Source organism: Sarcophilus harrisii, chromosome 1 (assembly GCF_902635505.1).
Source record: "Sarcophilus harrisii chromosome 1, mSarHar1.11, whole genome shotgun sequence".
Lineage (NCBI taxonomy): Eukaryota > Metazoa > Chordata > Mammalia > Dasyuromorphia > Dasyuridae > Sarcophilus > Sarcophilus harrisii.
In genome coordinates, this window is record NC_045426.1 from 351,698,393 (window position 1) to 351,712,829 (window position 14,437).

Genomic DNA, 14,437 nt, shown 5'->3' on the forward strand with positions numbered 1-14,437 from the left:
AACTAAATCTAAAATTAAGTGTGTTAAATGAATGAAATCTGAGTAGAAATTGGTGTAATTATGTGAATGAATGTATAATTAAAACCAAAATACCCAAATGCACAAATTACACCTCTATATCACAGAATCAACATGACTAAAAATAAATCTATGCTAGTTATGTAATATTGTACTTGGCAGTTTTATGTTGTCATAGCCAATTTATACAATATTTCAGACTTAAGTATACTCTGTGATTACAAAAATTACCCAAATAAGAGAACTGAAAAAAATACAGAGGGAAAAACATCAGTTCTTCTAAATTTCACAGTTTAAATTCTGAAATATTCTAGTATCTCTTAAAGATGATGAAAGGGCAGTGAGGTGGCAAAGTAGATAGAACAGTAGGCCTAGAATCAGGGAGACTCATCTTCCTGAGTTCACTTTTGGTCTCAGATATTTACTAGCTGTATGATCCTGAGCAAGTCACTTACCCCTATTTGCCTCAGTTTCCTCATCTGTCAAATAAACTGGAGAAAGAAATGACAAACAACTCTAGCATCTTTGCTTTAAAAGCCCCAAATAGGGTCACAGACATGACTGAAACAACTGAACAATGATGAAAAATTCAGTTTGCATTCATTCATTCAAAAGTCTTTTTTTTTTTGGGGGGGGGGGAGAGGGGACAGGGAGAGAAGAGGACTGGTCTTCTGTCTCTGGACTGGAAGTACAGTAAAACAGGCCTAATTGCAATACTAACAGACAATGAAGCTTTGAAAAGCTATTTATCCAACCTGGGAAGGTTTTGCTTAAGGAAAGCCCATTAGTTTTTGTTCTCAGGGTCTCATCATATTAGCACCAGTCTCTATACAGATATCAGATAGGCTTAGCCCTTTGCAGATCAGAACCCCTAGGCTCAAGTAATCCACTAGAGTCTCATCCCACACTATCAGCAGAGATTAAAGGTTTTAAATGTGTACTATGCATAAAGCCTGGAGGAGCTAGGCACTCAGGAAAAGTTAAAATTTAGTTCTTTCTCTCAAGAAACTTCTACTTTAATAAGATAAAATGCAGATGACTTCTTTTGAAAAAAGGTTGGGTTTTGTAGTTGTTGTTGCGGTTGTTGTTTTTTATGAGGGAGGAAACTCAGTCATGACCAGTAATTTTATTAGTGTATGGGACTCTCATGGAGGAAACGCCCTTTACTAATACAGATATGCAACTGTTCTATTTCTGAGAAGTTTGTGAACAGTATTTTACTACTAATTGTATATGCTAGTCATATTGCCCGAAAACTCTGTAAAAAAAAAAAAAAATGTACATCTTAAAAATCAACCAAGATATAAAACTGATGGTATTCAGAATGCTAAAATATCCAGCCTCATAATGAAACTGGGATGGCTAGATAGATACAGTGCCAGACTTGGAGTTAGGAAAACCTGAATTCCTATAAGGAAGACAGAATACTTACTAGCTATGTAACCTGGGCAAACCTTGGCCAAGTCACTATTTGCCTCAGTTTCCTCATCTATAAAATGAACTGAAGAAGGAAAATAGTAAACCAGTTCATTATCTTTGCCAAGAAAACCCCCAGTAGACTCATGAGTCAGATATGATCAAAAAATTACTAAACACCACCAGTGAAATTGAAAGTTAGCTGAAGATAAAAGGCTACATACACTCTCATATGTACTTGTGAAAATGTAGCCTGAATGTAACAGTGGAAAAATCCCAATGGCTACAAGATTTCCCTGTGACACTTAAGTCAATGAGGCAGTAAAGAGCTTAACGCTGACTGATGAGTTGTAATAGTCAACAATATTAAATGAAAATACATTTTCAGTGTTGCTAAACAGAAAGATTAAGATGATAAAGATGATTTTTTTTTGAGGGAAATACAAATAGTAGGAAACAAAATTCAGTTTTTGAAACAGTAATTACTTACATAAAAGGAAAAAAAGAATTCTCTTGTATATTAGATTCTAATTGTTAGGGATTTTCTTATCTTAACCTGATTGTTAAATACTAATTTAAATTCTTAAATGCTAATTGTAACCAGTACTATATTTATCTGTGTATAAAACCTGTTTTACAATTTTTACATTTATGTGTTTATATATGTGTGTGTGTACATACCATATATTTATATACATTTATATACTTTATATAATATACTAAGGAAAAGTGAGTAAAAGTTCTAGCTAATTCTAGTGACTAGCTCTAGTCCTAAAACAGGTTCACTATCAATTTAACTCATTATTAAGCATTGTGATGAGTCCAAGAGAATTCAAACACTAAAACAAAATAGTCTCTATCCCCAGACAATTAACATTCTTCTAGGGAAATATAACATATATGTTAACAAATGCAAAATAATTTCAAGAGGAAGATAGCAATTACAACTAAAGCAATCAGGAAAGATTTCAGGAAGAAATAAAACCTAAACTGAGACTACAAGAAACAAAGAACTTTATGAAGATGGAAGGGAATATGCATTTATTAAGTACTTAGTATATTCTAGGCACTGTGCTAATCACTTTTTACAAATAACCTCATTTGATCTTTACAACAAGAAATTTTCTTCCCTAAATTATCTTCATTTTACAGACAAGGAAACTGTAACAATGACAACAACAAAAAGATTAAGTGACTTGCTTAGGATCACACAGGTGATTAAATGCCTGAGGCCACATTTGAACTCAACTCTTTCTGACTCCAGGTGTAGACTATCCAATTGAACCATCTGGCCAACTAAGGGAAAGTGGTAAGGAGGAAGCAAAATCTCAGAGGGTGGTATGTAAGAACTAAGTGGTCAGCTAGGTGGCAGTGATCAGGAAGACATCTTTCTGAGTTCAAGTCTAGCTTCAGAAACTTACTAGTTGTTTAATAGTTGCCTCAGTTTCTCTATTTGTAAAAATGGGCTAAAGAAGCATATGACAAATCACTCTAGCATCCTTGCAAAGAAAACCCCAAATAAGCTCATAGAGAGTGGGCAACTATTGGAAAATGACTGAACAACAACAAAAACTGTAAAATTATAAAAATATTGCTCACTGAATTTGTAATCACTAACAATTGCCAAATAATTAAAAAAAAAACACTACAGACTCAAGTGATCAGTTGAAATTCAGAAATAATTAAATGATTCAATCAGTCATAAAGTGAGTGGCAGACACATATTAGAAACTAGGTCATGTGACTCTCAGTCCAGCATTTTTCTTTTGTCCCCCTCCCCCCTGTACTATAGACATCAAATTAATTATTCTTCACTAATTTTATTTTCTCAAAGACAGTTTTCTCTCAACAGACATCAAGTGCTGTATCAGTTTCTTCCAAAGGATACTTTATTGCTTGGAATTATGATTCTGGAAATCTCTGCCAGATACTTAACAAAATTCCAGAATTTTGTTCTGGAAGCTCTTTAGGCAATATACATTCATAAAAAGGGAAGGAAATTTTTTGTTTGTTTCCCCCTAGGAGGGATCTGGCTATTTAGTGATGGTTCCTTATAAAGTTTAAGAGGAGGTAGCATGCTAAGCTGGCTCTGATGGTTATCTCTTTAATCCTATATCTTTTACATTTTCTCTTACACAGAATTAGAGGGAAAAGAGGACTACCCATTTCCTATGCAGTATTTATTGGAGCTTCTGCTCAAGCACGTCCTTTATTTATACTGCTGGAGAGTGTGGACCCAGAACCAGGAAAACCCAAATTCTAATACAACTGCAAACACTTAACTGTGTGACTCTTAATCTTTGTTTCCATAGTTTTCTTATCTAAAATAACAATTGCACAATTCTACCTTATAGGATTGTTGTGAGGATCAAGTGAAATAACATTTGTAAAATAGCACAATACCAGGTACATAGTAGAAGTTATATAAAGGCTTATACCTCTAACCTTCCCTTTCCCTTTTCTTAACACCATAAATGAACATGATGAACCTGAACTTAAAGCAAGAAATATATTTTCTTTGCTTCTACCAAGTATCGGTAAAGCTTTTTGTTTTATTTTGCTACAACTCTGTAATCTTTTTTTTTTTTTAAGTTTGATTGATATATTTAAAACTTCAATAACTTAAAAAAGCAAAACAAAACAGAACTTCTGGGGCTAATTAAGATCATAGAAGTACAATTTCCCCTGATCACTAAAGAAAGCCCTGTTGAAAAATAATTATCCTATCTCACTTTTGTATAATATTTTGTAAAATAAATCAAAATCAAAACCCAAAACTTTCACCTACATTATTTTAATTGATGTTGATTTTCTTTTCTTTTCTTCCTTTCTTTCTAAAGATGCTTACCAATAAGACAGTTATGGAAATATGTTAAAAAGAACTGCACCTATTCAACCCGTATCTTGCTTGCTGTCTGGGGGATCCCGAAAGGAGGTAAGGGAAAGGAGAGAGAAAAATTCTGAACACAAAATTTTACAAAAAATTAATGTAGAAACTCTCTTCACTTGTATTTAGAAAAATAATATTTAAAAAGTTGCTTAAAATTATATGAACAATAGAAGACAGAAACAAGACAAGACAACACAAGACAACAAGCATTCATTTAGTGCTCACTATATACCAGGACAAAAATTAGTTCTTCTGCTTTTTAGTACTAGACACTTGAGTCACTGCGGTGACGATTTTTCCAAATTTATTACCATTCTTAACTTCATCTCCAAATCAAAAAGTCTTTAAAGAATCTTCATTTCATGCTTCCACCAGTATTGACCTGGGAATCTCTTATAACATGAACTCAAACTTTTCTAGGTCAAAAATCACAACTTTCTGGTCCTCAACTCTTAAAATATTTGATGTATAGTCTGGGGCAAAGGTATTATTACATTAAAGTAGTCATTTCCAAAGTAGAATAGATTGTTGTATATATTGCCTTCTGATGTTATAACAGATGTAACTTCTGTCTTCATAAAGACTGATTTAATTACAAAAAGCCATTCTTACAAGCAATTGGGGAACCTAAGTTAAACCTAGTTTCTCTCAACTACTGCGTCTTTCCCAAATACAACAAAGGTAGGCTAAAATAACAATAAATATTTCCTCAAAATGGTTTTAATAGTTAATTACCTAGTGATGATTGTGTAAGAAGAAAAGAAAAATGATTCACCAAAAGGAAAATTTATATCCATTAGCTATAGAAAAAAAGCAAATAGGATTTCAATGGAACTATTTTCCTTTATTTAAAAAAAAAAATCATAGTAAACATTAGTGTTACATCAACTCATACTTGGACAGTTAAGATTATATGTAGAGTCAGAACCAGTACTAAAGAAAGGTAAATAGTGATAAACTTATTGTCTATAGTAATGATTTAATCCAATAAAGATTTATTAAGTACTTTATGCAAACTATTCTGAACCAGAAACAACCATAGTCTTCTCCAAATTTTAAAAAAGTTCTAAAAATATAACTCTCTTTAACTATACACACACCTATATATACTTTCACATATGTGCATATGACAAATGATTCTTTTTTGGAAAGGTTTACAGAAATCAAGTAATGAAAGTGTCTCAAAAAATCCTCTCCTTTCCCTTTCTCCCATGTTGATAAGCACCAACTTACTGAATGGAGAAGATTCCAAAGTAATTTGGTTTTGCCCCTTTGGATTAAAGGTCAATCACCAAGAGTGAGCCAAGGGGGAAAAAAAAATCAATTATTCAACATAGCCTTCTAAATCTAGGAAATATAAACTCAATTTTTCATTCTAATAATTCCACAATTAATTAATTCCATTAATCATGCCAAGCAATTCAGTAAAGCCAATTTACCAAAGAATTTATCAACAAATTCAAGTTATCCTGAGAAAAATATGACACCAAAATTGTTATTCTTAGATGCAAATAATGGGATTTGTTCTGAGTTAATTTCACATTAATCTAGTTAGCCAAGAAAGGATTATTGATAGTTAAAAACTTGTGAGCATTATTGATTTTGGATTTACTTCCCAGACTTGCTTTCAAGGAGGTACCATATGTTGTTCTAACTCTGCCCAAACCAAAGATGTATTCTTTAACTCAGAAACATAGAGAACTTACATTAAACTGGGTCGATGCCACTGGGTAGTCCTGTTGTTGTGGTTGACGTAGTAAGTTCTACCTAAATTGTCGACTTTCTCTTCCCATCCAGGTGGTAAGGGAGGTGGAGGAAGTTCTTCCTGGTGTTGAGAAGCCGAATCATTTGAATCAACAACTTCCCACCCATGCTGTAAAATAAAGTTGAATGGATGATTAAAAAGTTATTTTTATTTTTTGCTTTTAAGATAAGAAAACAACATTACAGTTTAAAACACACGTACACATACATACACACAAAACCCCCATGAAATTCATAATTAAGCCAACTGTCTAAAACTATTACCTGGTGTTTTCATACAAGGTCTAATTTTTAAAAAGCTATTAAGAACAATCAGCCAATAAACAAGTTTTTATTAATTACTTTCTATCTATAGGCAATCTACTATGCACTGGAGACAGAGAAGAAAAATCATGGAACCTGATCTCATGGAACTTATAATCTAATGGCACACAGATAACTATGTACAAGCAAAATTTGTGCTGTAAGTGGAAAGTAATTAAAAAATAAGGCATTTGCTGGGAAGAAGATGAGAGGAGATCTATTGCAGAAGGTGGGACATAAACTTGGGCTTGAAGGAAGGTGGGGAAAGTAGCAAGTGAATGTAGTAAGGAAGAGTATTCCAATTATAGGGAATAGCCAACAAAAAGACAAAGATATGTTGTATGTGAAGAAAAGTAAAAAAGCTAATGTTATTGAAGAGGAATAAAGTTTAAGAACACTGAAAAGGTAGGAAAAGGTAACATTGTGAAGGGTTTGAAATGCAAAATTGAGCATTTTATAGTTGAGCCTTGAGGTAATAGAAGTTTATTGAATATAAGGAAAGAAAATGAGCATTTATGTAGTGCCTACTAAAGGCTTAACAGTTATTATCTTATTTGATTTTCACAATTCTGAGAGGTAGGTAGTTACTATTCCCATTTTACAATCGAGCAAACTGAGATTAACAAAAGTTAAGTAAGTGACTTGCTAGTTAAGGGAAGACTGAGATCTTCCTGATTCTAGATCTAGCATTCTTATCTACTATGTCACCTATCTACCTCGATCAGAGTAGGTGACAGTTTGACAGGCTGTTTATTATTATTTAGGAAAATTATTTTGGTGACTCAATGGAGGATGGACTTGAGTGGGGAGAAATTTGACAGATAAAGACCAGTTAGAAGGCTCCTGCAGACATTAAGGCAGGAAGTGATGAAGATCTGTACTAGGAAGATTGTATGAGGATAAAAAAATAATTATATTTATGAAAGATGTTGTTAAAGCAAAAATGACCAGACTTAGGAACAGACTGGATATGTAGGATGAGTGAAGAGTCAAGGAAGTCACAGAAATTGAGAGCCTAAGTGAGTCAGAAGATAGTAACGTCAATTGTAATTGAGAAGTTCAGAGGAGGGGAGGGTTTGACAGAGAAAACACCGAGTTCTGTTTGGACATGTTGAGTTTAAGATGTCTAAAAGGCATTTTGTGATATAGAAATAGAGCTTCGAAGAGAGATAAATACTGGAGATATAGATCTGGGAGCCATCTGAACAGAGAAGATATGATGAGATGACCAAGTGAGAAATACAGAGGGAGAGAGAGGAGAGGCATGAATGGATCTTTGGCAGACACAGAATGGATAAGATCCAGATGAAAATCCAACAAATGAAGAATGGTCAGATAGGTAAAAGCAGAGTCACACAAACTTAAAAAGGATAGAGTTTTCAGAAGAGGGTGATCAACTACATCAATACTGAAGTTGATAGTGGGGAGATGTGGGGAAAGACATTCAAATGAAGTGAGATGAAAAAGAGAAGAGAATAGAACAGTGTCACTTTCTAAAAACACTAAGGCTATCTATTGATATAATGAAGGGGAATTTGATTAAGAGAGATTGAGAAGAGATAGAATGTATGAACAACTCCTGCAGTGAATAAAATAAAATAAATTGATTAAGGAAGTTTAAAAAGAATTGCTTTTCTGAAGTCAGGGCCTAGATGAAGAGTCATTTTAGAACTGAAAGAAACCCAAAGAATAATCTATCTACTTCCTTCATAATCTTTAGCTAGCAAGAAGCAAGGCTAAAGCAAGACCACAATTATTCTAATGTGCTCACTTATAACTAATCTCAATTAAATAGAATTTTAATATATTGCTACAGGCTTTGAAGACTAATCCCAAAGAGAAATATCAGAAATATTTTGAATAATAACAATTTTATTTGAATAGAAGGGGAATAACAATAAGGTATCTATTTTGAAGGGGACAAGATTCATAAAGCAATTGTATGTTGTTATTTTAAAAGTTAATCTTTTTATTTTATAATGTTGAACCTTGTATATAACTTTTAATTTGAAGGCCCAAAGGACTTTCACCAGTGCTTTGCTAACATGGCACACATGGCTTTGTTTTATGATAGTTATATATATTCTAATATCTTTAAATGATTAATGAACAAAATCTTGATTTGCAGATGCCTATGATCTGTTTAAAAACTTATTGTGGGTTAAAATGAATCAATGGTAAGGCTAGGAATAAATAGATTCCAGGCCAATATCCTTTTTGTCTAGGTAAGAATCTACCCCATTCATGACTAGTTTCTTAAGGAAAGAAGGCCCCCTCAACAACTGGCTTCATTCTTGGAGTCAGATGTAGATTGGGAACTAATACTTGTCTCCTTTTATTCCACAGATGTTGCCTCTGTACTACCAGGCTGTCTTGCCTTAGAGCTAAAATTACATTTTATAACACATATTTTCAGCATTAAGTATTCCTTTCCTAATATTCCAGAGTAAAATCACTGTAAAATTATTAATATGCTGGTTACTGTCATCAGAAGAGTTTACATCAAAGTGTAAAAAATTACTGGATTTAAAATAATAAATGAAAATATGCTGACATGCTTATGGTATCTTGAAATTCAGAACTGTCTACCACCCACTTGTTCATTTTTCTCCTCATATACCATACATAGAGATGAAAGTTGTAAGTGAAATATTGCCCAAAACTTGGCTTTTCAGTCTGAGGGGGTCTGTTAACATGCCTATAACATAGTATTCACATAATACAACAGCTGTACACAAATGGCAGACCAAGTAATAGTTAGGCCTTGATTAACACCCACTGTCAAAAGCTGAAGAATACTTGCCCAGGAAAACAGAACTGAAAGGATCTTTTCAAGATGTAAAAGCATAGAAAAAGGTAACTGTTTTGAACATAAAAGGGAAAGGCATTGGAGGAACTCATTCTATTTTTCCTCATCAAATCCCCTCATTTTTCTCGCCCCCCCCCCAAAAGGGAGAAAGAAAAGAAAAAATTATCAGAACAGCTCATTCCAAAATATTTATTTCTAGGGAAAGGTCATCTAATATATTCTCACATGTGGGTAACCAAATGAAAAAAGAAACTTGGGAGAGGTTTTCTAATGCTTCTGACTACTTTGAATGAATCCCAAGGTCTAAAGAGGATTTTGAAAAGGGTTAAATCTTCAAGTCATGATGGAATTAAATGAATAAGGTTGCTTTACAAATCCTTTATAGAGATAGGAAGAAACAAAACTTGGATAAGCTTTCTTTAAAAAGAAAGAAAGAAATTCTAAGTGGAAAAGATATTTTGTTCTTGGTAGCTACATCAAAATGTAAAAGTTAATTCTTTATAAAGTCAAAGGGCTATTTGGTTTTTTAAAAATCAATTCATCTTCAAGGTAGCATTTTATTTCTTTCAGAGCAGTATGAAAGTACTAATGAGATAATGTGCCAAAATGCTTTGAAATTAAAAAAAAAAAAACCTCTCTTAAATATAAGCTATTTTATGATTATTATTATTATCTGATACCATTAGTGACTGACTAAACAAACTAAACATTATCTTATATAAATATATATTTTCTTTGATGGTCACAAAAAATTTATTGACTTCATAAGCTTCATAAAGTTTTTAAATCTCTCATATTCAAATGGGCATTTTCTTTATTTTTTAAAACCATTATCTTTTATTTATTTATTTATTTTTAACAGGTTATATTGTGTAATCATACAAAACATTTCTACAATAGTCATGCTGTAAAAAACAGAACAAAACAAAAAACATAGATAAACATGCATTTTCTAAACTCAAGGATTAGTCATTTGGTCAGACACAACTCATTATGCTTTTATCTTCCCTTTATATGCAATAACAATAACAACTAGCATTTATATGGAACTTGAAGGTTTTAAAAGCACTTTATAGTCTATGGACAGCTAGGTGGCACAGTTGCTACATTGCCACGCCAGGAGCAACGAAGATTTACTTTCTGGCCTCAGATACTGCTTAGCTGTGTGACCCTGGGCTTGTCCATTAACCCTGTTTTCCTTAGTTTGCTCATCTAGAAAATGAGCCAGGAAAGGATGGTAAACCAGTCCAGTATCTTTGCCAAGAAGATCCCATATGGGATCACAAAGACACAACTGAAACAACTGAACATGATTTGTACTCTATCACTTTATCTTCACAACAATTTGTGAAATAAGTCTTATTATCTTCATTTACAGGTGATGAGATAGAGGCTGGTAGAGATTTACACAGAAAGTGTGTGAGGTAAAATATAAATTTGGATCTTCCAGACTCCAAGTCCTGCACTGAATCTACTGTTACAAGTGCCATAACATAGGGCATGAAAACAATAGATAATTTCACAGATGTAAGCAATTGTCAAATAATTTCTTCATCCTCAGTTCTATACTTAATAGCCCTTCTTATATTTGTTAGAAGAAAAACATTAGAACTGTTTGTGGTGAATATTTACATTTTATAAACTACAAAGGCTACAATGAATTATAATATATGCTCATTATTATGTCTAAACATGGTGGCCTTTGTTATTTCTGAAACAGATGGTGGCCAACACATTCATATTTCTGAAATAAGTACTCTAAATAAACCTCAAATTCATTTTAGTTCTTTTACTAAAATTTTTAAACAATAGAGAAAACAAAGCAAAAGGCCTTACCTCTAAGTCTTCCCTCTGATCATTATTTTCTTCATCCTGTCCTCCATTCTTTGGCATATATGCCATTTTCAATCGTAAGAAGCCTTTAACCCGGGATTTATGACTAAATAACAGGAAGAAAAAACAAGTTACCCATACGTTTGGCTAAATGGTGCTTTTTGGGTAAATTTTTAATAAACTTAAATCAGCCTACACATAATACAACAAAAATAAGCCCTCACCTTCTTGGTCGGAGGAGGAAATCCTTAAATGTATAGGGCCGTTCCATGGTTGGGTCTTCAGTCTATAGACATGAGAAGCAAATTAGGTTTGAAAATTGACAGTCTTCATGTTTTTGAACTATCAAACTGGACATGAATCTTCCCATTAGAAACATGGGATGTCTATAAATGTGGTTGGATTCCCTACATTTAAAACAATAACCAAGACTTTACCAAGAGACTACCTAAAGTAGGCTTACTGGATATTATCTCTAGCATTACCTATTTGAAAGCCTAACAACAATTCCAGTTGCATAAATTAGACAAGGATACAATCATTAAATTATAGTATATAAACTGCCGGTTGCAATTTATAACTACAGGATACCAACTTCACTATAATATAGCTGATTAACTTTATTCTTTTAGTGGCCAATATCCAACTATTATGCCTAATTACAATTAAACTTACCTTTGGGTAATTTCCAACTTCCCAATTTTTACTGATGATAGAAATAGTCTCACTCTTATTCAGATTCTAAAACTTTAGAGTTATCCCTCTCCCTCATACCTTACATTCAATCAACTGTCAAATCTTGTTAACTGTACCTTTATAATCTTGAATCTCTTCTCAATTTATAATACCTCTCACACCTTCTACCTTAATTCAGATGCTCATTACTTCTTGACTTAAACTAATGTAATTACCTCCTAACTTTTCTTTCTCTGTTATCAATATCTCCTACTATCTATCTACCATGCAGCTAATCAAAATAAATCTTCCTAATGCTCAAGTTGCACCTTAATGAAACAGATTGTAGTGTTACTACACCCAAATAGTTTCATGATTAACAAAATTATGTCCCAGAAGACAGTATTTTGATAATGACCTTCCAATATTGATGTAGACTGTTTTGATAATACTTCATCACTAGATCTATACACAAAATACAGAATTGATATCATTGTAGTGAGCGATCCTCAGTCCAACACCTTCTTAGGGTTACTGTCCTCTAACATTTTTTTAAGGGATATTGTACCATTAGAGATATTCAGAGAAATGATCTTTGTTACCAGTAGAGACATACAGAGAAAATTCTAAAGCTCTTGGCAATTCATACATAACTTTCTGGAATCCCAGATTTCATTAAGGTCTGAATCACTGTTTACAAAAAAACTGAAATTAGCTGCAAAGGTTGGGAATAGATAGCTTCTGATAAACAAGAATCATCCACTCTCATGAACAAACATCAAAAAGTAGTACATTAGTCAAGGTCTATGTTATGAAGAGCATCCAGCCATTCGCATTCCTACTATGCAACACTACCACGGGCAGTATATAGTAGAGATGTTTAAAGACCAAGAAGAATGATATTCATTGCTGACAGTTAATAGCCTGGACACTATTATGAAAAATCTTTGTGACTGATTTCAGTTGTTTGTAAAGAGTGATTCAAACCCAAGTAGCCTCTGGGATTCCAGAAGGGTGTGTCTGAATTGCCAAGAGCTTAGAGATTTCTCTGTATGTCTCTAATGGTAACAAAGATCATTTTTCTGAATATCTCCAATGGTACAATGACCCTTTAAAAGGTGTTAGACTGAGGCTGTCCACTACAATTCAAAACTGCACTTGGCAACAAATCTACTATTCTTTAGTCATTGTATCTAAGTCTAACATGCTGTGTTTATTTCCGTCTCTGTGGGCATCTGTCTTGTGTACAGTGGCTGTGCTTGGTAACTACTAGCTGGAGGGGTTAGCTTTCTGGCAAAAAGACCTTTTGAGACAGCCAAGGGTTTGTATTTCTGATATAGCAATTGAGACTCTGAGGCCTCATCAACCTTGGAGTATGTTTGGGAGCCTTGGATATAACACACAGCAGCAAAGCTAGTATTAGGCCCCAGACATCTGGTCTAGTACTCTCTTTTTTGTTTATTGTTTGTTATCAATGCCCACTTTCCAGTTTCTACATTCTATTCTATCTCCCCTACATACAATTTCATTTTTTAAATTAAGTGGTTCAATTAACATCAATCCTTTCTGCTAGACTTTGTACTCTTATGAGAAACAAAATATATTAATAAGAAAACTCATTACTATCAAACTCCCAACCTCCAGATGGAAAAGTTGTTTTAATAAAGCTATCTCATAGGAATAGAGAAGAAATGACCAAGTTTTATAAAAACTTTTATTTTATTTATTTTATAAGAATAAATTTTAATTTATATTTCTTATTTTTACATGATCTAAGTGGTTAAGATTTTTCTGTATAAAGTCATAGCTTCTGTATATCTTTCAACAAATGAATCATCCATAACTAAAAAATATGAACCCAAGGGAAAGTAAAATTAGAAAAAAGATGGGATCTATTTCTTGTATTATAGGATTTCAATGAGAGAAGACAGCTTAATAAAGTGGAAAAAAATTGAATTTTTGCACAGAGGATCTGCTTCAGGATTGTGGTTCTGCTACTTATTACCTTCATGACCTAGAGCAAGTCCCCTAACCACTCTAGAATATCCCTGTTTTCTCCTCTGTAAGAGGAGGTTGGACTATATGACTGCTTAGATCCCTTAGAACTCTAAATCTATCCTCTGCTCTTGCTAGCACTTGAAAATTCTAATGTGTTAAATTTGTTAATAAATTAGTTTCTTGATAAAGAAAATAATCACCTCCCATTTCAGTTCTGTGTTACTGCTTTTAGAGTAAATTTCTATGTGAGTGAGTCTTCCCATCCCCATCCAGATCACCTGAATTCAGATCATATATAGGTAACACTTCAGATTCCAATTCATTTTTATCTACTGGTGGTGGAATGCCAGAATCTCAAGTCATAGTATGTGAAAGCTAGCAGAGTATCTAATTAGTCCCAGGTCCTCAGGGATTCGTATAGGAGGCTAACGAAGATCCCATGCAATCCGCTGCAGAGATACCAAATGCTTAATACTCAGCATTCTTCCCTTAAGAATCTGCTCCCAAGTGAACACATTAAGATGTGGGAATGCCTTGACCCACTTGTATTTCTGAAAAGCTTCTTTGGGCTAGTGAATTTATAATTGTAAATATGGTTCAGCTTAAAAGTTTCATTATGAAGAATGACAATATAATATATTACACTGCAAATGTTGATACATAGTACCAACTCTGCCAATGGACCACTAGAATTTCTATTAGAGATTATTTTGGTGTCTGATCAGGGGAGA

The 14,437-nt window shown here is 33.3% G+C and overlaps 1 protein-coding gene across 9 annotated transcripts in view; it reads right to left on the reverse strand.

Annotated features, from left to right (window-relative positions):
* Positions 1–14,437, reverse strand: part of NEDD4L (NEDD4 like E3 ubiquitin protein ligase) — a 455,315-nt gene that overhangs the window by 94,532 nt on the left and 346,346 nt on the right. For all 9 annotated transcript variants that reach the window (XM_012541477.3, XM_012541476.3, XM_031945922.1 and 6 more), the window contains 3 exons: positions 11,258–11,319; positions 11,037–11,139; positions 6,031–6,197 (listed from right to left, as the gene is read on the reverse strand). In XM_012541477.3, coding sequence (XP_012396931.1) covers positions 6,031–6,197; positions 11,037–11,139; positions 11,258–11,319 — 332 coding nt within the window. The remainder of the gene's footprint in view (positions 1–6,030; positions 6,198–11,036; positions 11,140–11,257; positions 11,320–14,437) is intronic.